Genomic DNA, 23,693 nt, shown 5'->3' with positions numbered 1-23,693 from the left:
TCCTTCTCCAAAACTTTTTGCCACACAACTTTCTCTCTGAGAATGAAAATTCTCAAGACAGCCTTAGCATCTGTTGAATGAATGACTGAATCAGCTGGAGAAGATGGGGACAATATTGGCTTCAGGTACTTAGCACTTGTAAGCAGTGACAGCAACACTACTGTTAATACTGTTCTCCCAGAACAAATACACATGCAGGGATTCCAGTGAGAACAGTTTAAGTTTTGGCCTTTGTAGAAAAGCTCAGGGCACAAATCATTAGGCAGACGCTCCCTCACACTCCTTGAGGTGCTGGATCTCCACCAACGTTTCATTTTCTGAGTACATTTTGTTGTGAACTTACTTGTTAATAAGCTATTGGAAGTCTGTACTTGCCTGCCAATTTATTAACAGGAAATAGATACAATAAACCAAGTAGTAGTAAAATATACATATATATGTGAAATGTATAGTGAAATAATATACAGAATAAAAAATGTGTGAAATAGAGAATAATTATTGAGATTAATTAATATAAATTCAAACATCCATTAAGTGCCTACTATGTGCATGTGTTGCATATGTACTTGGTATACAAAAGTGAAGAACAGCAAGGCTGTTGGCTTCCAGAAGGGTACAATTCAGGTTTGTAGGTAGGAACAGGGAAGTTGAAATGAGACATATGCACAAGTGGCTATTATGAAGTAGATCTTCAATAGAAACCTGAGGAGCAGTAGACTTTTTCCAGCTGGCCCAGGCAGCTGGAGGAATCCGGGAAGGCTTCAAAGAAGAAAAGGCACTTGATCGAGGCCATCAGGGAAAGACAGGAAGAAGAGAAGACGCAACAATAGTGTTTTAGGAATGGATGATAACATACAAATCCACAGGACTTAACAAGTCATAGATGTGGGCCCAAGAGAAGAGTGAATGAATGATGATGACTACCAGTTTTCAAGACGTCATCATCATTTAGTTAATGACCCAATGAAAGAGGGAAATCAGACAGGGAAGAAGACTTCATCAAGTTATAAATTCAGTTTTCAGTGTGCCGAGTTTAAAGCATCATTGACATATCCCAATAGATGGAACAGAAACATAGAGCAGAGGACATAGGATCATGGATTTATAGCTAGAATGGGTTATAGCGATCATCTAATCAAGCCCCCTCATTTTACAGGTGAGGAAATGAGACAGAGACGTGAAACGTCTTGCAAACTCACACAGACAGCAACAAAACTGGGACTGAATTCAGTCCTTCCTCTAAGCCTAACTTTTTTCACTGACACTAATTTGAGAGTCATTTTTAACTAGGCAATAATGAAGTAACATGTTCATGTTACAGTGGCCTCTGAGCAAAACTGGCAAATCAGTCGATCAACAAGCTTTTATTAAGAGTTTATGTGCCAGACACCATGCAGACAAAAACAGAAATGAAACTGTCTCTGGCCTGAAGACATTTACATTCCATCAGGGGAGACATGTATCTGTAATAATAGCTACAGAATAAATACAAGGTAATTTGGGGAGAAAGATACTAGTAGCTAGAGGGATCAAGAACCCGTTTGGTTCATGTGGCAGGGATGAGAAGCAGCTCAGTTCCAAAGATGCAAGGTCTGATGACCTATTTGGAGGCATGAGGAAAGATGTATACTGGTTTTTGTTGTTTTTATTTCCAAACTCTTGCTGGGTAGAGAATGTTGCAACATCCTAAGGACTAAATACCTTTTCCAGGTTTAATGCACCTTATTCCCCTTTATGAAAACGAACTGGCCCCATCTAACATTCTTCAAACTCTCCATCCATCTCCCACCACCATTATATAAGGTGCAACCCGTGCTTGGAATGCATTCCCTCCTTACCACCACCTCTTCCAGTCCCTCTCTGTCTTTTTTTTTTAATTTGTTGTGACACATTTGGGGTTAAGTGACTTGCCCAGGGTCACACACTGTTAAGTGTTAGATGTCTGAGGCTGGATTTGAACTCAGGTCCTCCTGACTCCAGGGCAGGTGCTCTATTTACTGCACCACCTAGCTGTTCCCCGGCCCCCTCCCCCACCTTCTGTGAAGGCTTGGTCTTATGTGCCATCTCCTACCAGAAGCCTGGTTGTTAACACCTGCACCCTCTTGACACACAAATTTTCACATACACCCTTATCTTTTTATAATCTCTGGCCTCCCAAAAATATTATTTTCCTGAGGACAGGAACTATGTTTTCCTTTTGTCCTTGTATCCTCAGCACCTAACAATGACTGTAGATGCTTAATAAACGTTTACTGGATTTAACGAGTTGACCAGAACTGAGACTCTCTGAAGAGAGCAGAGTGAATGAAGAAAGACATAATACTCCTAAGATATCAAGGCAACTTGAAATGCAGAAGGGCTCACTAGCAAACGTGTCAGTGACCTCTTCTGTTGTTGAGCTGTTTCAGTCGTGTCTGACTGTTCGTGACACCATGTGGGGTTTTCTTGGCAAAGACACTGGAGTGGTTTGCCATTCCCTTCTCTGGCTCATTTAACAGATGAGGAAACTGAGACAAACAGGGTTAAATGACTTGCCCCAGCGAATGAGTGTCTGAGGACTGACTTGAACTCAGGTCTTCCTGACTTTAGACCGTGAGCTCTCTCTACTGCACCACCTAATTGCCCTCATGGTGATCTTAGGGCTTATTATTACACCTGTGTGGCAAAGAGGGATTGTGGCAAAGGTCTTCAGGGATCCAGATTTTGAAGGAAGGACAAAGAGATGGTAGAGGAAGAGTGAAGATGGAATGATGCCTCCGTGAACAACAGGAAAAAGGGTTTAATATCTTTGTGCGGCCTCTGAGAAGTGAGCCTGGGAGTTTTAAATTCTTTCATGACTGCAACTTCATGTTGGTAGACATTAAAGCTTCTCAGATGCATGATTTTAAAATACAAGTTTTTATTGCTGTCTTTTGTTTTTACATCACCACGGTTTCCAGCAGTATCTATTCCCCTCCCCCTCTAAAAGAGTTGTTCCATATAGCAAATATTTATAAAGACAAAAGAAAAAGGGGAGTAATCAACCTAACTGATCAATACATTGAAAAGTCTAAAAACATGTGCAATGTGCAAGGACTTCCCATCTCTGCAAGGAGTTGGGAAGTCTCTTCTTCCCAGCTACACTCATTCTTAATAACACTGCAACATTTACTTTTGATTTGGGGAGAGGCAGAGTGTTCTTTCCATTCACACTGCTATGCTCATTGTGTATATTGTTTTTTTTAGTTCTGCTTACTTTGCTCTTCATCAGTTCATATAGATTCTTCTAGGCTTCTTTATGTTCACCACACTCATCCTTTCTTATGTAGCATGGTAATATTCCTTTACAGCTATGTTCCACAATTTGTTTAGCCATTCTCCCATTCGATGGGCATCTACTTTGTTTCCAAGTAGTTGCTATCTCAAAAAGCTCTGCAACCAATTTTTGTGCAATATTAGTTCTTACTGGATGCACTCTAGCTACCTATTTATTCTGTGACCCCACCTTCTATGAGAGATGGTACTGACAAATCACAGCTGAAATACAGGCTCATAGACTAATACTCGAGATTCCTAGAGGAGAGAGTGCAAAGAGAAAAGGGAATGTGGCCCAAGACACAGCCTTGGGAAGTACTCACACTTAGCAAGAGGTCAAAGAAGAATGGAAAAGAAGGACTAGCCACACAGGCAGGACAAGGGCCAGGAGAGTCACAGAAACCCAGGAAGCAGACAATATCAAGGAGGGCTAACAGAATCAAATGCTGCAGCAACATCAAGGCAGATGACCACCGAGAAGACAGTCTGGAAGTGGGAAAAAGTCAATGATGACCATGGAGAGGGAGACTTCGGCAATGCTGGAGGGATGGAAGCCAAATTACAGAGGATGAGGACGTGTTGGTGGTGAGTATAAAATAAAACACTCTTTCTAGAAGTTTGGCAGTAAAAGGGAAGAAAGAGAAGATGAAATCAGATAAGGATCAAGAGAAGGTTTGTTTTCGTTTCTGTCTGTTCATTTGAGAACAGAGAAAACCTGAACATATTTGTAGGCAGAGGGAAAGAGAAACAGAGGAGATTGATGAGACACTGGAGGGAGGGAGGGGGAAAGAGGATGACTGCAGTTAGAGAAAAGTGGTGTTGTTGATGATGACAATAATGCTGCTGCTGATGTTGTTTTGGCAGGTGAGGGAGCAGAAGAGAATGGGATAGAACATATGAAGAAAGGACTCCTACCTTAGAGGGGGAGGATCTTGAGAATTTCAAAGGATTGGAAAAGGGAAAAACGAAAAAACTCTCACATAGATGGCCTCAATTTTCTCAGTAAAGAGAAAAAAAATCATCTACTGAGAGAGATGAAAATGAGGTTAGAACCAGAGTTTTAGGAGAAAATTGAAAATTTGGAAGAACTTCCATGGGGAATGTGATAAGAAGTCAACAGGTCAGTTCTTATCAAAATAATGAAATGATCATGCTTGAAACAGGAAAGTGCAGAGTCTAAAATCACTTTCAGTGCAGATATCAGGTAGAAATGTGGCAGAAAACAGGCAGAAATCCTAATCTAGAAACAGGAGATATCTCCAAAATCAAAGGGGAACTCTATGTGAAAAAATTCCACATTCACATCAAGTCAACTCTCTTGGCTAACAGGACACTCCAGCAAAGCAATATCCTATATGAAATTGGGACTTTTGTGTTATTATTCCCCAAACTCCAAAAACAAAAGCTAATGGAACAAAAAAAACCCTGTAGTTGCAATTGTCTCTAAGGATATACTTTTAATGTACAAAACAGACATAATTGTGTCAAATATAAAAACTCATTTCTACATTATTTCTATTTTTAAAAAGCCAAATATGCAAAACTAAAGCTTCCTAATATTCTCAGAGTAACATTAAATATATTTTAGAGTTGAAAACAGATTTACCAGAGTAGCAAAGTAAAGGGACCATAGTAAATCTTTTCATATTTTCCAGTGGAAAAGATTTAAATCATATTTCCTACTTACAAATAGACACTATTAAGTAGTGTGTTTTCATCATGTATCTGTAAAATGTAAGGATAATCCTGGGATTAGATTGTAGTATTTACATAAATTGAATTACTGAAAACTTGGAACCTCTATTAAGCACGGTAAACAAGTAAAGCTAATGTTTCACTCCTAGAATCTGAATCTTTCAAATGTAAGTCTGAATAAACAGAAATCTAGTCTCAACGCCCTACTTTACTGCCAGAAATAAATAGTAACAGAAAACTACCATATTTGAAAAGCAGTCTTTTTAAAGGGGGAAAAGATTAGAACCGCACAAAAACAGTGAGTTAAGGATAGCTTCTAAAATAAAAATAAAGATCCCTTTCCCAGCAATATCCTCAAAGACATTCTCAATCATTACCCATGAATCAAGTTGCTCTCTTGGGTCCTTCATACTAATCTGGCACATTCATGAACAGCTAGCTCCCTCCTTGTATGGATTACCACTGCTACTGGCAGAGAATAAGAACATGCTGAACCATTGCTCAAAAAGGCTACCGGCGGGCCTACTAAGAAAGTGGCCTTTCTGGCAGGGAGTGCTAAAAAAGAGATGCATTATAATTCACATTCTTCTTAGTGTCTAAGAGCTATCATGGGGTCCAAGGCAGTGACTGTGAAGGCATCCTGGGATTGGGCCCAATTAACCCACAGCTGACTGCTCTTAGGACTTTTACACCTACAAGTGTCTTTGATTCACTAGCAAGGACTAATCCACTCCCCACCAACAACTCAGAGTCCCTGCAATGCTCCCATCCCTCAACAGCTGATACTCTAACGTGGTTCATTTTTGGACAGCTTCAGACAGCACAAATCCATGTATCCCAAGGTCTACTAACATGGATCCAAAAAAGATTCAACTGAATTGCTCTCTTGTGGTCATTTTTTGGGTCTCCCAAGATGCTCTGGGCCCCACTGCTGACCACAAAGGGAAAAAAGCAGTGCTCTCCTATAGATAATTAGAAGCTGCCACTACAGAAAAGCTAAGAACCCAACTCTACAGGTTAAGTTACCAGCAATAAGACCCTCCAAGAGTCCCCAGGTTAGTGAAGAATCTGATGAGCAAAACTGCTGCCACCATCCATTCCATAAGACTGCCCTTTCAAAAAATATATCTTATAATATAACGTACAATACAAAATGTCTGTTGTCAAGATGCTGGTCACCAAACACCAAAGATTTAAATGTATAAGGCTTCCTTAGGAAGTAAAATTGTTGCTAAAAAAATTCAGGCAGGTAGGTAGTCTAAGCAGATCTCATTGTACTTTTCCAGAAGTACACATTTGCAGTAGGCTTGCTTACATGATTGGAGGGAAAAAAAATTATTTTTCATAAAAAATTCTGAGTTGCTTTATTATGGGTCAGAGTTCAACTTAAATGGTTATTCACTTTGACTTCCTGTCAAGGCATTCCATTTCTCATTAGATAAATTAAATACATATTCTAACAAAATAGAAAAGTCTCAAATTTTTTAAAAACACATGTTAAAAATTGTTTTATATGCAACTGGGAAATAAAACATACAGGCAATGGGATATAGAAATTTATCCTGCCCTACAGGAAAACAGAAGGGGAAGGGGATAAAAGAAGGGGGAGGTGACAGAAGGGAGGGCAAACTGGGAGAAGGGGTAATCAGAGTGCACGCCTTCATGGGGTGGGGGCAGAGGAGAGATGAGGAGAAAATTTGGAACTTAAAATCCTGTAGAAGTGAACACTGAAAACTAAAAATATATTTATTAAGGATTTATTAAGTGCCTACTGTGCACTGGGGATACAAAAGACAGGCAAAAGAGCATCAAGGAGCTCACGAATGGGGGAGACAACATGCTGGCAACTTGACAGAAAACAAGATACAGATGGGACAAGTCAGAGATCATTAATAGAGTAAGGCGTTAACATGAAGGGCGACCAGCAAAGGCTCCCTGTAGGAGGGACTATGAGCTGGGATTTGGAAAGAAGCCAGAAGACAAAACGAAGAAGATTCCAGGCAGGAAGACAGTGAGAGAAAATGTCCACGGCATAGAGACGGCGCACCAATGCTGCTGCGAGGAGACCAGTGTTCCTGGGTGGACAGGAAGGTGTAAGAGTGCTGGAAAGGAAGGAGGAGGCCAGGCTGTAAAGGGCTTTCAACACCAAACAGGATTTTCATATTTGTTACTGAAGGTGATAAGGCATCACTCATGTTTGGGACATGGGGGGAAGGCATGCTCAGATTTGTACTCCTGGGAAAATTAATTTGACAGCTGAGTAGGGAACAAACTGGAGTGGAAAGACTCAAGGCAAAGAGAATGACCAGAAGGCTCCTGAAATAGTCTGCACAGGGGGCGAGGAGGGTCTGCCCTGGGGTGGTGGCAGTGGCAGAGGAAAGAAGGGGGTGTATGTGAGAGAGATGAGAACGGTAAAAAATCGACAGGGCTCCCCAACAGGAGACTGGATGTGGGGGCGAGAGTGAGTGAAGAGTTGAGCAAGACACACCTAGGTTGCAGCACAAACCTCGAAGAATTGTGTCAAGAAGGTTAAAGCTCAAAAGAAAAACTTCCAAAAATAGTAAGGATGATTTAAAAACAAACTTTTTATGCATGTTCTGAGCAACAAAAACCAAGCAGGGAAAGCTCCATCAACTGAAGCAGATGAGGTGATGCTAGCAGATGACAAGGAAGCGAAACTACTCACCTCCTGCATAGTTCACATTCTTTATCAAGGCAAATTCACTTCAAAGGGGCAGAACAAACAAGGCTCAGAGGGAAGGGAAGAGGGCAGATGAAGAAACAAGAGCATGTGCTTGCTCAGAATCAGCTCAGGTCTGCAGACCAGGAGGGGGAACAGTCATTCCAAGGTTTTAAAAGAACTCCCAGATGTGATCCCGAAGCACACCATCCTCCCTTTCACTTCTCAAACCCTTGAAATCTGCCTTCCTACTGCACCACTCGAGTGAAACGACGGTCTACACAGTTACCAAGGATCCCTTTTGCCAAACCTAATGCCCTGTTGTCGGCTGCCACCCTTCCTTGACCTCCCTACAGCATTTCACATGGCTGACCATCTCTTCCTCCTAGACAGTCTTTCCTCCTTGGGTCTTCACGGCACTGCCTTCTCCTGGTTCTCTTATCAGTCTACAGGTTTAGTCCTGAGACCTTTTATGTTCTCACTCCATACTCCCCATGGCCTCATCACTGACCAGGGGCTGGTTCAACTGCCATATCTTGGCAGATAACTCACAAGTCACATGTTGTGGTGGTGGCTGTTCAGTCATGTCCAACTCTTGATGCCCCCACTTGGGATTTTCTTGGCAAATCCACTACAGTGGATTGCCATTTCCTTCTCCAGCTTGTTTTACAGATCAGGAAAGTGAGGCAAACAGGGTTAAGTGACTTGTCCAGGGTCACACACTAGTAAGTGTCTGTGGCTGGATTTGAACTCAGGACTTCCTACTCCAGGCTGGATGCTCTATCCACTGCATCATCTGGATACCCTTACATATACATTCCTCATTCTTCCTCCTGAGTTCCAGACCTGCATCACCAAAGTACCCTGCTAGACATCTCCACTTTTAAGTCTCATATGCATTTCAAACTCCCTCCCCTCCAAAAAACCCTAGCCCTCTTCCTAACTTTAGGCACTTAACAAATGCTTGTTTGTTTCCTTTCTTCCTCCCTCCCTTTTTCTCTCCCTCCTTCCACTTTACTTCCCCCTCACATAATCTACATTCCAATCAAATAGACTTACTACTTCAGTGTCTTAACAAAAGCTATCCATCCCCTCCTCAATCTCCTCCAAACACCCACACACAAACTCACACACTCTCTCTGTCTCTTTGTTTGTGTCTTTCTGTCTGTCAGTCAGGTCCCCCCCCCCACTCCTACTCCTTAGCCTGGAATACTTCACTTCCGATTCTAGGAATCCGAGGCTCCAGGCCCCAAATGAGACAGCATATGTAAAGCTCTTGCAAACCTTAAAGAGCTAGGTAAAATGGCATTTTTATTATTAAGTTACCATTTTTATTATTATTATCACTCACATCCCCCAAATTTTTTGATTTATTTTGTATATATTTTTCTTTTTGCCCCTGGTGTTGGGCACAAACTTGGCAAATGAATTAGTCTAGAAGTCTTTTCTCAATCCTCAATCTTCTTGACTTCTCATCAGACTCAGACAGACACTGTTGATCATCACATCTTCATAAATACTTTCACCCCTCTAGGTTTTCATGACAGTATCCTCTCATGATTTTTCTCCTCCTACCTGTCTGACCACTCCTCCTAAGTCTCCTTTGCTGTATCTTCATCGATGTCATGCCCACAAATCATGGATGTCTCCAAAGGCTCTGACCTCTTTTTCCCTCTTTTCTCTCCACACTACCTTATGTGGTAGTCTCATCAGTTCCCATTGGTTTATTTACCATCTCTATGTAGATGATTTTCAGATCTATTTATCTAGCCCAAATCTCTCTTTAGACCTCCAGGTTTCACATTATCAACTGTCTCTCAAACAGCTTAAATTGGATATTCTCTAGGCCTTTCAAACTCAACAAGTCCAAAACAGAACTCACCTTTCCCTCCAAGCTCTCCCCCTTCCCAACTTCCCATAATCCTCCCAGTCACCAAGGCTTGCAACCTAGGTGCATCCTCAACTCTTCACTAGCACTCATATGTTGTCCAATCTCATTTTGACCTTCACAATATCTCCCTTTTACATCCCATTCTCTTGGCTCACAAAATAACCACCTTAATACAAGGCCCCCATCACTTCTTGCCTATAATCTTGGGATGTATGGGGTGTTCAAGGAAGACTAGCACTTCTGGCATGAGGACTCGCCAAGCCCTTTTCAGGGATGTTTATCCACCTTTGGTGTCCACTTGGTACTCAACTCTCACCTGTGGTTTCAAGAAGATGTAGCATTTGGAGCAGCCACACCCCAGTAAAACTGTCTCAGTAAATGGCTAAGCCAGGTTGAGGGTAACTGAGGGGTCTTAAAGTTAGGGAGGTGACTACTCCAAGTCCATGAAGACTTTACCCAGGAGAATGGGCAGATGAACAATTTGTTCCAATGGCCATGAAGGCAGCTGAAGTGCTTAGAGCTTGGTCAGATATCAAAGACACCAGCGTCATCCACTGCATCCTGAGCCATCGCCATCATCCTGACTTTTGTCTTGCCACTGGATTTCAATGATTCTGGAAGAGTGTGTGAGGCTGGTGACTTTGCACAGCTCTGCCCCGACTTAAATCCAATTCACAAATGAGTCAAGAAACCACTGGTAATATCATTGGTCCTCTTCAAAAACAAAGCACCAACAGCAACAACGGCCTTCTAATGGGACATCCTGTCTCGAGACTCTCCCCCTCCCTTTTCCATCCTCCATTCAGCTCCCAGAGATCTTCCCAAAGAAAAGGTCTGATCATGTCAGCCCCCCATTCAAAAAATAAGCACTGATGGCTACCTATACCTCGGCCCTCCAGGATCAAGTAAGAAAGCCCCTGTTGGCATTTAAGACTCTTCATACACAGACTCTCTCCTACCTTTCTAGCCTTTTTACATTTTACACTAGTTCACACACTCTACAACTCAGATACTCTATGGGCTTATTAACTGATCCTCACACAGGACACTCCATTTCCCAGTTCTTTGCTTTGGGTATCCACCATGCCTCTCCCTCCTAACTCCTCTGGCTTCCTTCAAAACCCAGCTCCATCTTCTGTGGTGGGCCTTTCCCAACCTCCCCTGCTACTGCTTAGTGCCTTCCCTCTTGGATGAGCTCCCATTCCCTCCATACACATCCCACAAATAGACAGATGAAGCATTTATTAAGTACTATGTGTCAATTATCAGGCAATGTACTAATACAGATACAAAAGAGAAAGAGAGAGAGTCCCTACTCTCAAGACATATACGATCTACTTGGGGAAAAACAACATATAACTCCAACTGGGGGATAGGAAACAGTGGAAAAGTCTGGAGAGTCATGGGGGAAAAGTAAGTATGAAAAGCCTAGGAACTTATAGAAATGGTGGTTTGGAGCAGGAAGTCACCAATCAAAGGAAGATGCCATGGCGGCAGAGGCCTCTCTAGAGTGTGAAGGCTGCTAGAGAGGAGATAAGTTCCAGAGGGAGGAGTGAAGCTGGAAGAAATGAGCATACTTGGTTATTTATCACTCTATGCTGTCCCCTCCATGTAAGCTCCTTAGGGCAAGGAGTTTTTTGGCCTCTCTTTGTATCTTCAAAGAAAATGTGGTACATGTCACATTTAACAAATGATTATATTAAGTGCTCATTATGTCAGGCATTTTGATGAGGGATGAGTGGGGGGGTGGCCTAGGAGGGAGGGCTGGTTATAAAAAGCCTTTTCAATAGAACTGACTAACTATAATCTTTAAGGCCATGAGTCAATCTCAAATAGAAACAGGCCCACTAGTACATAAAGGATTGGGGGAGGGGGGCAACTTAGAAAATCACGTACTAACATTATGTTCTTTGTATTTTTATTTCATTAAGTACTTCCCAACTACACTTTAATCTGGTTCACTGGGGCGTGTCTGACACCTTTGCTTTAAGGAACCAGGATGAATAGAACTGGTCCTAGGAAGCTGGAAATGGACAAAAGTCCCCATTTTCAAGAGCAAAAAGTCAGATGAGGGAAAACTATGGACCGACGAACTTGACGTTGCTCTCTGAAAAGATTCTGTAAATAATTACAAAACACGGTTTTTAAGCACTTAGAAAAAGAAGAGGTAATTGCAAAATGACAATATGGGTTAAAAAAAAAAGTCATGCCAAACTAACTTCAATTCCTCTCCAAATGAGATCTGAGGCATTTAACATCAGGTTATTTGTATTTCAGCAAGGATTCTAGCCATCTTTCTTAATGTATGGACATGATCATGATGAAGCACAAAAGAGCTACCAATTCAATTTTGTGGATTCTAAGTTGGATCAAAGCAAGTAAGGTTGGTGATCAATGGCCTGCCATTCTGGTGGGAGGGCTCTATCTCGCCTAAAGTTCTGACCTCTGCCCTTTTCTAATCAACAGTTTTGTGCATTACTTCGATGAAAACACAGAGGGCATGCTTACCAAATTTGAGAGGGCAATAAAGCTAGAAGGGCTTTAGTACTTAGATGACAAAAATGAGAATTCAAAAAGATTTTGATAAAATGGAAAGATAAGCCCTAAGTAACAGATACTCACTAATGGGGCCAAAAGTAAATCCTTGGACTTAGTGTCATACAGAGTACTTTCAAAGTACAGGAAGACTGCAGATACCTGGAGTAATTATTTGAGATGAACAGTATAGCCAAGTTGCTAAACACACTAATATAATTCTAGGCTCCATGAACAGAATAGTATTCAGAGCTAAAGAGCAAAGGTTTCACTCTACCCTTTCCACGTCATGAGGTCCTATTATAAGGCTCCTTGCTCAGAGGTGTTAACAATACCATTTTCACAAGCCTCTTACAGTTCTAGAGTTACAGGAATCAAAAGAAAACAAACTGCTTCCTTCAACTCTTTAATTCTCCCAAGTATTATGTTGTTTGAAAAAACTAACTACTGATTATACAGCACAAACATATTAATTTCCAAAATGGAACTGTGGACATGATCGATTTTGACACCTGACACTGTCGTGCTAGGCTTTGCAACTGAAACACAATCTGAAATCAAACCGTATTCAGAGACTAGCACACCATGTCCCTTCTTATCAAATGGGCAAAGTTTCTTAGAAGGAAGCATTTCTCCAATGGAGTTTTTTCTTATGTCAGAATGAAAAAAGGGCTTTGTCAGTTTTGAGAGGGAGGTGATTTTTGGACTTGGAGAAAAACATGAACTCCTGCTCTCTAGTCTGGACAAGTTGTACATTTTAGTGCTCTCAACATGGAACTGAATCATGTCCATTACACATACATAAAAAAAAGCAGATACTTCACTAACAGAATTCTTTCAGCTTATACGACATTACATTAAGCCTTTCATGCCAGGAGCTGGATTTTCCTAGTGCAATGTCTAATGCTTATTGTAACACAGACACATTAACTACTGGCACCACATAATTTAAAAAAAAAACTTGTAGAAAACAAAATTTTAATAGGTCTATTAATAGGCCTATTAACTAATATATCAGCTCAAAAAAGGCCCAAGGTTCCACATTTGCAGATCCCTTCAAGGACAATAATTTAATAGAGCTTAAAGCATTTGAAGATTTCAAGAAAAACACAAGCTGAAAGGTAATGTGCTTTCTGAGCTATGTCCATGGCACGCTGAAATTATTACATCCTTCAGTTTATCCTTGAAGGCTCTCATGTCCACTACTGCAGCACTTCTGAAGAGTATTCATTGTCATCTCTGGCTACTACTCATGGTGAGACTGATGAATATACTTTCTTTCTAAAAAAAAAAAATCTCCACATAGATGATGGTGGCTTCATAATACTTCCTGAACAACAAGACGGTATCATACACCCAAGGAAAACAAACATACCCACTTTACAGATAAATAGTAAGTCACAAAGGATGGCAGTCAGGAAGTCACTATAGTTAGTCTTTTCCACCTTTAAAACCACTCTGGAAACCACACTCAACTCAAGTGTTATTAAAGACCTTACCTTCTTCAGGCAAGAAAGGAAAAATTAAAAGTTGAGTAACTATTCTTCTACTGTGTTTTATTAACACTTTGGAGGGCTTCAACTTTGCAGTGTTTGTATGTGGCATACTAAGCATCTTATTTTAATTATTCGTAAGTAAACCTTGCAAATACTTCTTGTTCATTAAAGCTGAATGAGGCAAATTAATAGTAATAGAGTACATTTGCGAAGCTCTTTTAAGATCTATAAAACACGTATCTCTTTTGATCCTCAAAATAATCCTGAAGTAGATGCCATTATGATCCCAATTACACAGATGAGGTAGCTGCTGCTGAGAGAGGCTGACTAACTGGGAGAGTCTCAGATAGCATCTGACACAGGATTAGAACTCAAATCCATTATGCTTCGAAATCCAACACTCATAACTAAGCCAAGTTGCCTCCTATAAACTATAAAAATAAAACTATATAGTTTTACACTAAAACTATAAACTATAAAGATAAAATGATATTCAATCAACAAGCATTTATTAAGTACCTTCTATGGACACTGTGCTAGGGATAGAAAGATAAAATTGAAATAGTGGCTGCCCTCAAGAAGTTTTCAATCTATGGAGGGTAGACAAGATGCACAAATATGTACATGTACAAAACAGAAGGTAATTTGGGGACCTTGGCATTAGTAGCTGAAAGATGGGAGGGAGGGTAGTTTTAGCTAAGTCTTTTTTTTCTTTTTTCTTATTGGTGAGGCAATTGGGGTTAAGTAACTTGTCCAGGGTCACTCAGCTAGTAAGTGTCAAGTATTTGAGGCCACATTTGAACTCAGATCTTCCTGACTTTAAGGCTTGAGCTCTATCCACTGCGCCACGTAGGCACCCCAATTTCAGCTAAGTATTAAAGGAAACGGTCAGGCATGTTCTAAGCAAGAAAAAGAAGGGAAAGGTCCATTGATTGAAGCAGATGGGGCCATCCTAATGGATAAAAAAGAAGCAAAATTACTCACACCTCACATGCAACATTTTATCTCCTATCTGTCTTCTCGCTGTTCCTCACTCTTGGAATATACCCCCTCCATACTTCTCTAAGCCAGTTTGGCTGAACCAAAGTGGGTATGAAGAGTAACACTGATGAAAAGGTAGGCAGGACCACGTTGTGAAGGACTTGAAATGTCAAAGGAGTTTATATCTGACCCACTGGTAATAGGGAATTGCAACTTCTGGCATTTATTGAGGAGAAAGACATAGGTCACCCTGGCAACTAAGTGGAGGATGAATTAGAGAGGGGTGAAACTTTAGGCAAGGAGACCAAATCAAGAGGTTAGGCAGGAGGGACAAGGGCTTAAACTGGGGAGCAGTTGTATGTGAGGGCAGAGAAGATGGATGTGAGATATGGAGGTAGAAAAGCCAGGATGTGGCAACTGAGTATTGCATATTTGAGACAAAAAAGGGTGAGGAGTTGAGGACTGCACTGAGGTTTTGAACCTAGGTGGTGATTAAACTGATTTAAACCAAAACATTGAAAATATTTTCTCTTATAGTCATTTATTTTTTTTCAGCCAGAGGAAAAATTTATTAGTGATAAAACATGTACGCCAAGAGACGCCCGTAGGGGTGAGTGGGCATGAGAAAGTCTCAGCCTTTTGGGCATGAGATTCTCAGCCTCTTATAGTCATTTAGATCAACATCCTGATGAAATCAAATTAAATGGTGTCAGTGTCCCCATCAACTGCATTCATATACAGGAAATCAGGGGACAAAGAAAGAAATGTGTTTCAGCTCTTTCTCTAGTTTCTAAGTACACCTCTTGTCACTCGTACATTCTAGTATTCAACGTTGCTATTACATTGATCTTTAAAACTTTCTGTAGCTTTCTACAAAATGTACTTCAAAACTGGAGTCAGCTTAATTCAATTCAAATACTAAAGGCCTATTATTTGCAAATGACTAAATTCAAATGAGAAAGTTCTTCACTCTAATCTAACATTCAATGTACTATAATAACAATAAACAGACCCTAATAGGCAGCTTGGCATGGTGGATACAAAGCAAGCCTAGAATCAGGAAGACCTTGGATTCAAACCCCACTTTTAAAAAATTAGCACATCCAGTCACTAAAAATGTCTCAGTGTTCTAGGCAGCTCTCTAAGACCCCAAGCTGCAGAGAAGGTCCTGACTTCCAGTGGCCGAGGGATTTTCTACATTCAAAAGTTTCCTATACTAATGAAATCACAAGTCCTGTCCCTATGAATTTCTATACATGTATCTTCATTTTTTTTAAGAGTTTCCTTTTGGTTCTTTATCCCAAGTAATGTAGTTTCCCAATCCTTTTTTTTTAAGGGGAAGGAGCATGCATTAAAATAGTTAACACAAGGCTAAAACAGCTTCACGTGTTTTTATTTACCTAATCAGTGCCTCCATCATTTTTTTAAAATGCAAATTTACAAACCAGAATATTGCTGAAAATTCAACAATAAGGCTATCTTGAGTTTCTCCAAAGTATCTCCCCAACATTTTTCTGTTCTTTCATCACAGCCCACTAATACGTCCTACGTTCACTTCAAACCCAATTCTGCTCCTGATTCTCTCGACTTTTACACGTACCTCAGGCCCCGTTTCATCCATTTTATGGACTGTCTTCCCCCATCAGAATGTAAGCTCCATGAGGGTAAGGGGATATCTTTCTTTCTGCGTGTATTTGTATTCCCAGAGTTTAGTGCAGCGTCTGGCTCGTAGTAAGGGCTTAATAATAGTATCTATTCTCATTCTCTCAACTTCTTAATCACCCCCCAACACCACTACACTTGCGTTCTCAAGCAACTGGACTCAATCGAGTAAGTCACTTCGGGGGCATAACCTTCTTTTCCCTTCAAAAATCCAGCAGAAAGCATTACATATGTCCAAGTCGGCCACGGCCCCCATCCCATTCGAAAGCCACTTGCAAGCATCTCAATCCCTAGGTCTCAGGACACTGCTCCCCGGATCCGCAGCGCTTCGGGCTCGCTCTTCCCCACATCCTTTCCCCCTCGCCTGCTCCCAGCCCACAGGGAAACTGACTCGGGTCAATTTCGCCGGCTTGCAGCCGTGCGCTCCGAGCTTGAGCCGGGGAAGCCCAGGTCCCACGCGTGTGTCCGCCCTCCACCACCCCCAAGGCTCCTCCAGCCCAGGGCATCCGCCTCCCCCCGCCCCCCGGGGTGACAGAAGGCATCCCCGCTCCAGCCCCAGGAGCGCCCCCTCCCCTCACCTAGCTTGGAGCGGGACTCCTCCAGCTTCTGTATCTGGTTCTCCAGAAAAAGCATCGCCACGGCGAAGGCCACCACCGCCAGCAGCTGCAACTTGGGCGGCATCATAATCCTGAGAAGCCCCATGAAACCGCCGCCGCCGCCGCCGCCGCCGCCGCCGCTCGGGATCACGACATACCGCGGGGGGCGGGAAGTGAGGCCCCGGGGGCCGGGGGGCGCGGGCGCGAGGCGCCTGGAGGAGCGAGCCGGAGCCCCGGGGCCGGCGGAGCGGGAGCGGGAGCGGGCGCGGGCGGGCAGCAGCGAAGCGCCGCAGCGGTGAGAGCGGCGGCCACCGCTGCCTCCGACCCCCCACTTCTTCCTGCCTTCCCTCCCTCCCACCACCCACCCCCGCCCCCAGGCACCAACGCCAACGCCGCCTGCGCCCGCTGCTCCTCCTGAGCCTCCGCCGCGGCTGCCGCCGACCAGCAGGCCCCCGCGCTCAGCCGCACTCGGGCTCTTGCTTCCCCGAAGCCGGACCGAGCCCGACACCTTCCCAGCTCGCTCGCTCGCTCGCACTGCCCACCCGCCTCCCTTCTTCCTCCACTGCCTGCCTCCCTCCCAGAGCCCCGCTCCAGCACCGAGGCTGCGACTGCGCCGCCCTCGACCCCGCCCCCCGCTTGGGCCCGCCCCCTCCCTAATACGCATTCACGCACGCCGCTCAGCAGCCCCGCCTCCCGGCCTCAGCAAACACTCCCCTTCCCTTCCCAACCCCACCGCGACCACTATTGGACCCCGCCTCTGCCACCGTGGTTGCAGTGCTCTTTCGCTCGGGATTAGGGTTGGTTAGTTCAGCTGCCATTAAAATTAACGCAGCAGGTGATTGGCTTAAACGCGGCGAGAGAGCGAGGCGGGACGAAGCTGGAGGAAGGAACGAGTGTTTTAGGACTCTGAACGAAAAGCCATGAATGAAACTGAGGGGGCTCTCCAAAGAAACAGATTTATAGGGGTCCCAACAATGTGCCTGACTGTGGGGGGAAGGAGAGCAAATCAAAAAGACCCTCTCTCACCCTTGATATTATAGGTGGCCGCCCCCTGGAATTCTCCATCCCATCAGGTGGCTCGGGGGAGGGCCGCTGGGCGCGGCGAGCGGAAAGCTAACGCCCCAGGGAGTCAGGCTTAGCGCTAGTCACCCCAGCTGAGGGGGGGGTCTTCGGGCTACGTCAGGACCCGAGCGTGACGGGGGCGATGGCGGCGAGCGGGCAGCGGGGATGTGCTGCGGCATTCGGGCTGCGGCTGCTGCTGGCGTCCGTGCTGCAAGGGGTGAGTGCTGGGCGCCTCCGTAGCTGCCCCGGACTCGGAGCGAGGGCCTGGGGGCCCAGGACGAGCCTCGGGAGCCGCTCCTGAGGAGGGCGGGAGGGCGGCCCTGGAAGCGGCCGCGGCTGGAGGGCTACGTGGCTGCTGTCGGGGCCCGGCCCCGCCCGGCCGCCCTCCCTCCTCAGCCTCGGCCAGGCCTCGTTTTTGGCCGCCTCCCCTGGGCTCCGTCTCCCTTCTCACGGATATCAGGGCCCAGCTCTAAGCTCGTTGAGTCAGCAAGCATTTATCGAGCGCCTACTACGATTAGTCCACGAGCACTTTGAGTCACCTACTGTGTGTCAGTCCCCGTGTGCTAAGCGTTAGTGATAAAAAAGGGGGAGGAGGAAACTGTCTCTGCCCTCAGGGGGCTTACCCTCTGACCGGAGAGGCTATGAGAAAACACGTACCAGTAGGATATAGAAAGGGTAAATTAGAAATCGCCTATAGAGAGATTACTAAAGGGCTTCGTGAAGAAGGTAGGATTTTAATTGGAACTTCAAGGAACTTCAAGTGACGGCATTCCGGGCAAGGGTCACAGCCAGTGACAACGCCTAGGGTCGGGAGATGGAGTGTCTCGTATCACAGATTGCATAGGAACGTGTAAGAAGATTGGAAAAGATGGGGGATGGCTATGGTTTGAACCCCAAATAGAGTATTTCGTCTTTGATCCTGAAGGTAATAATGAGCTGCTGCAGTGTATTGATTGGGGAAGTATCATTGAATAAACGTTTATTAAGTGCCTAGTGTGTGCCACATGCAGTGCCAGGTGCTGGGGCTTAAAAGAAAATAATCCTTGCCCCTCCGGTCTACGAAGGAATATAGCATAGACAGATATAAACCAAAAAAGGAAGTAATTTTGAGTGCTAATAACGTGGGGAATCAGAAAGGCTTCAGGAGGTGGCACCTCAGCTATACAGGCAGAAGTTAGGAGGGCGTGCCAGCCTTTGGGAGCCAAATGCACGAGAACAGGAGTGCAAGAGTTGACATGTTTTGTGTGTTGGGAACAGCTCTCACAGCCTGAACTTTCTGTCTCCCTAATACTTAGCAGCACTTACTGATTGGTTGTGTTGTATTCAGTCCAGTCCCTCATTTTAGGAATGAGGAAGCTGAATCCCAGAAACGTTAAAGAACGCATCCAGAGTGGTGCAAGGGGCCAGTGGCAGCGCCAGAATTCTAAGGCAGCCTCTCCGAGGCCCAGCAAGATGCTGCCTTTCCTTGTTCCTAGAGGAGAGACCTAAATATGCCAGTTCTTCTAACCTTCCTAATCTCTCCCTGCCAGCTCCTTCTGTCCTTTGGCTTTATTTTAATTAATTCCCTTTCTGTTCTCTTCTTGGAACTTGCCTTGCCATTCCAGATGTGCAGACTGCAGCTGTAATTTCTGATTTTAAACAATTACAAATGCTGGAATAAGTGCTTGACTCCTTAAAAACAGTCATTTTAAAAGATTACGCATGAATGGTGACCACCTGAATTTAAAGTTGTGTAGAAATAATAATATCTGTGGCTCACACCTGTCTTGAACTTAATGATTCCAAAAACACTTTCTTCAGACTGACTTCCTGGGGTTCTTTCTTTAACATCACTGCTGCTTCCCAGTGACTCTTACGCCACCCCTCCTCTGCCCCAGTAGAACTCTCCCTTGTAACATTGAGTGTACATTTAAGTAAAATAAAGCAACATGGCCACATCTGAAAATGTGTATCTCATTCCACACCTGTAGTCTGCTGCCTTTCAGTTTTAAAGCAGAGGACATGTATTACTGTTGTCCTCTGAAGTTATGATTGATCAGAACATCTATCTGAAACGTGGTGGTGGTCGTTTTGTGTTTTCTCCAGGTTCTTCACCTTCACTCTTCATCTGCCCAAGTTTCTCTAAATTCATGTTTCTTACAACCTAATAAGATTCCATGATATTAATAAACCAATTAGCCAGTCTATTAGGTGCCTGTTTCCTTTTAGTCCTTTGCTGCCTCCCTCCCCCCAAGTGCTGCTACAAATGCTATTTATCCATATGGGACCTTTCCTTCCATCTTTGACCTCCTTGCAGTATATGTCTACGAAGAGCATTGCAAAGTGCTTTCCTCACAACTCTGTGAAAGAGGTAGCACAGGCATTCTTTTCCCCCTTCTGTACGGGAGTCAGGGTTAAAACTCAAGTAGCTTTGTAAGAAGTTTCACCCTCTTTCCGCTCTGCCACACTCAACTTTTGCACGTTGAAAAGTGAGTACACATCTCTTAACATTTCACCCAAAATTACAGGGTTAAATTGGACTAACTTAACCATGTTTTCCGTTTGGTCATGTAATCAGAAACATGTTCATTCTCCCTGAGATAAGGCAGCTAGTCTTCTGCTACTTAGCAGAAAGCATTCCCAGGAGGGACTTGACCTGTTTGACCTGACATTCATGGTTGACAAGGTCTAGAGGGAGGCCTCCATGGCTGTACCTAAAAGAACCTTCAGCTTATACAATTTGGGAGCAGGACAGACCCTTAGTTCTCTCCCTCTCATTTTGTGCACTGAAGCCCAGGCTCAAGGAGTTGAACTGACCTGCCCCAAAGAGACCCAACAAAGAGTAGAAAGGCCTTGTGTCCACAACCCTTAGAACAGCTCTTTTTGTGCTGTCAGAGAACTGAAGATGCCCATCAGTTAAGGAATGGCCACTTTGTGGTAGAGGACTGTTGTGGCATGTTCTTGTGCTGTAAGAAATGGTTGAAAGGGATGGTTTCAGAGGATCTGGAAAACCAGCAGAACAATTTATACAGTAACAACATTGCCAAGACAGACAGCTGTGAAAGACTTAAGAGTTCAGATCAATGTAATGCCCAACCACGATTCAAGAAGACTCAAGAAGAGGTGATCGCTTCAGTGTGCAGAACGTTGGTTTGTTGTTTGTTTTGGTTTTTTGCATGACCAATACTATCCATATTGGATACTGGGACTTTTCTCTTTCCATTTGGGGAAGGGGGAGATAGTAGGAAAGAAAATAGGATTTTACATGGAAAAAAAAATTTAATGACTAGTCAAAGTTATGGGGCAAGTTAATGGCCCAGCCTAACTAGACTAAAACATATCTGCTGATTTCCCAGTCTTTTGCCTTAGAATGCCACACAGCTTTACCCAAAGAATTCTTGGTTGTGTTGCCTACCAAAATGTGTTTGTGCTGTACTCCTTAAGTTTTTTTGTTTTATTTTTTGTGTTCCAATAAACCCCGGCATTTAGAAAATTTAGATTAGTCTATGCATTTGAAATGCTGCTGCTACCATGTGCTTAGTAGAACACAGTTTTAAGCAGTGTTTCTTAAAGGTAGAGAAAGAGAGTAGCTCAGTATTGAGGGAATGAATACCAGCAAGGTTCCTTGATGTGCTCAGGTTTAAAAGGCTTTTTGGTAGCATCAGGTCACTATGTACACAAATACAAAAAAGGAGAACTTTCTTCCTCCTATATTTACTTTTTCCCACCCTTTAAAGTATGCTGTCACCCCAAAGAAATAAAACCTGAACTTGCTTATAGTATTTTTATCTTGTGGTTTTGGTAGAATAATATGCAGCTCGGTGGAATAGAGCTTCCTGGGTTGGGGAATCAAGGGATATCCGTTCTTTTGTAACTTGATACATATGGGATCTTGGCAAGGCACTTTCAGTTTCTCTATAAAATCAGCGGCATAGACAATTACTAGTTGGACTGTTAAAGGTAACTAAAGATTGTTTTTCAGGTCTCTTCCAGCACTAAATAATGTGATCCTAGGGAGTAGGTGATTATAGAACCGTTTGAGAAAGTTAGTTAAATGACATTTTGAAGAAGTGAATGAGCTCCATCTTTGCCACGGTGGAAGCAGGACTAGCATGTCCAAGTCGCCGCCATGCAGCTGTTTGTCTGCACGCAGGCTCTGCACACCCTCGAGGTGACTGGGCAGGAGATCGTCGCCCACGTCAGGGCCCATGTGGCATCCCTGGAGGGCATTGCTCCCGAGCACCAGGTCCTGCTTCTAGGTGGCTGCCCGCTGGAGGATGAAGCCATCTTGGGGCAGTGCAGGGTGGAGCCTGTGGCCACTCTGGAAGTGGCTGCTCGGATGGTAGGAGGTAAAGTCCATGGCCCTTTGGCCTGAGCTGGAAAAGTGAGGGGTCAGACTCTCAAGGTGGACAAGCAGGAAAAGAAGAAGACTGGGTGTGCTAAGAGGAAGATGCAGTACAACTGACGCTTTGTCAATGTAGTGCCTACCTTTTGGCAAGAAGAAGGGCCCCAATGCCAACTGCTAATCCCCTGGTACTTTCTGTCTGTCCCCAGTAAAGCCGCTACGACTCTAAAAAAAAAGTGAATGAGTCTTAAAATTTTATCCTGGTTGTCACCCCTAATACTCCTTATTCTCCTATCTTTCTTCTTGTTAATACCAAAGGGCCATACATCTTCCTAACAATTCTTTGAATTGACTCATGCAAATTTGACCTCATTAATTTATGCTATTAGGTGTAAAATTACAACCAAATAAGATCTGTCTTGAAGAGTCTTTAGTGGCACAAATAAAATTCATTTCACGTCAACAAATGCTAAATGTGATACTCTCCAAAGCAAGAATTGAGTTTGAGTTTTCCTTTTTGAAAACTGAAATCTCTAAAACTACTAGTACTCTCAAGTTTTAGGTAATCAAAAAATTTTAAAGACTGTACGATTCTTTTACCCTAAGTGTGTTTGAAAAATACCTAGCACAAAAGTGCTAGATAAATGTGAAATACTGCTGAACATCAAAATGATGCCTAAGATTGGTCCAAAGCTAAATTTTCCCCCAAAGAGCAGCATTAATTACTTAACCTCCAGGATTTCCACCCTTTCTCTTCTTTGTCACTAGCTAAAATTTGGGCAACTGTTATTACAGGGATAAATGGCTAGTTTGTATTTCAGTGGTAGTTTTCTAAGAGTGTCTCTGGTTTTCTAGGGTCCTTGAAATTACTGTAAATTGCAGCTTACTTCCCTTTGGTTTCCAGGGTGCTGTATTTTAAGGTAGAATGCCCAGATGCAGAAGTGAATAGCTGTAAATCCCAAAGTAATGGTTCTTAAGGTTAACATTTGAGAAAGTGGGCTCTTGTGCTCCATGAAGTGGTTATTTTTCTGAGAGTACATTCTAAGTGTTCTTAATCTTTAGGAATGGAAGTATTCAGTGTGATTTAGGGGGTTTGTTTCCTAGGATTCCTCAAATTTGAATTATAAAAATCAAATTATCATCTCGGACAATTTGTGGATGGATGTTCTTATAACTGTAAAAACAAAACTATAGAAATCATGATGTTCGTGTTTTAATCCAAAACTGTTTTTTCCCCTTCCAGACAAATATGAGCACAGGAAAACAGTTAACTCTGGTTCCTAGGCAGACTAATTAATATGGAATTAATTATGTAATTTATGGATTAATGTTTATGCCATTAATATCTTAAGAACAAAGAATAACTCAAACACTTGTTTAATCTTTTTCTAGGAATAATCAGTAAATCGAGTCTTTTAAAAAAACAATTGACTTTAGAAAGCTAAAAGGTACCTTTGCAGACTAAGTAAGATTACAT

The 23,693-nt window shown here is 43.2% G+C and overlaps 2 protein-coding genes and 1 pseudogene across 3 annotated transcripts in view; 2 read left to right on the top strand and 1 right to left on the bottom strand.

Moving 5' to 3' along the window:
• HS2ST1 (heparan sulfate 2-O-sulfotransferase 1) overlaps positions 1-17,079 on the bottom strand; it is a 224,437-nt gene extending 207,358 nt beyond the window's left edge. For both annotated transcript variants that reach the window (XM_020988756.2, XM_020988757.2), the window contains exon 1: positions 16,813-17,079. In XM_020988756.2, coding sequence (XP_020844415.1) covers positions 16,813-16,936 — 124 coding nt within the window. In that variant the 5' untranslated portion in view covers positions 16,937-17,079. The remainder of the gene's footprint in view (positions 1-16,812) is intronic.
• A 674-nt stretch (positions 17,080-17,753) lies between these two features.
• The window catches only part of SELENOF (selenoprotein F), a 45,673-nt gene continuing 39,733 nt past the window's right edge, over positions 17,754-23,693 (top strand). The window contains exon 1 of the mRNA XM_020988754.2: positions 17,754-18,109. Within this exon, the coding sequence (XP_020844413.1) occupies positions 18,035-18,109 (75 nt within the window). The 5' untranslated portion in view covers positions 17,754-18,034. The remainder of the gene's footprint in view (positions 18,110-23,693) is intronic.
• LOC144457844 (ubiquitin-like FUBI-ribosomal protein eS30 fusion protein pseudogene) lies at positions 18,118-23,261 on the top strand (annotated as a pseudogene).

The sequence above is a fragment of the Phascolarctos cinereus genome, unplaced genomic scaffold, assembly GCF_003287225.1.
Source record: "Phascolarctos cinereus isolate Bilbo 61053 unplaced genomic scaffold, phaCin_HiC Scaffold_5;HRSCAF=322, whole genome shotgun sequence".
Lineage (NCBI taxonomy): Eukaryota > Metazoa > Chordata > Mammalia > Diprotodontia > Phascolarctidae > Phascolarctos > Phascolarctos cinereus.
This window is presented reverse-complemented; position numbering and strand designations above follow the sequence as displayed.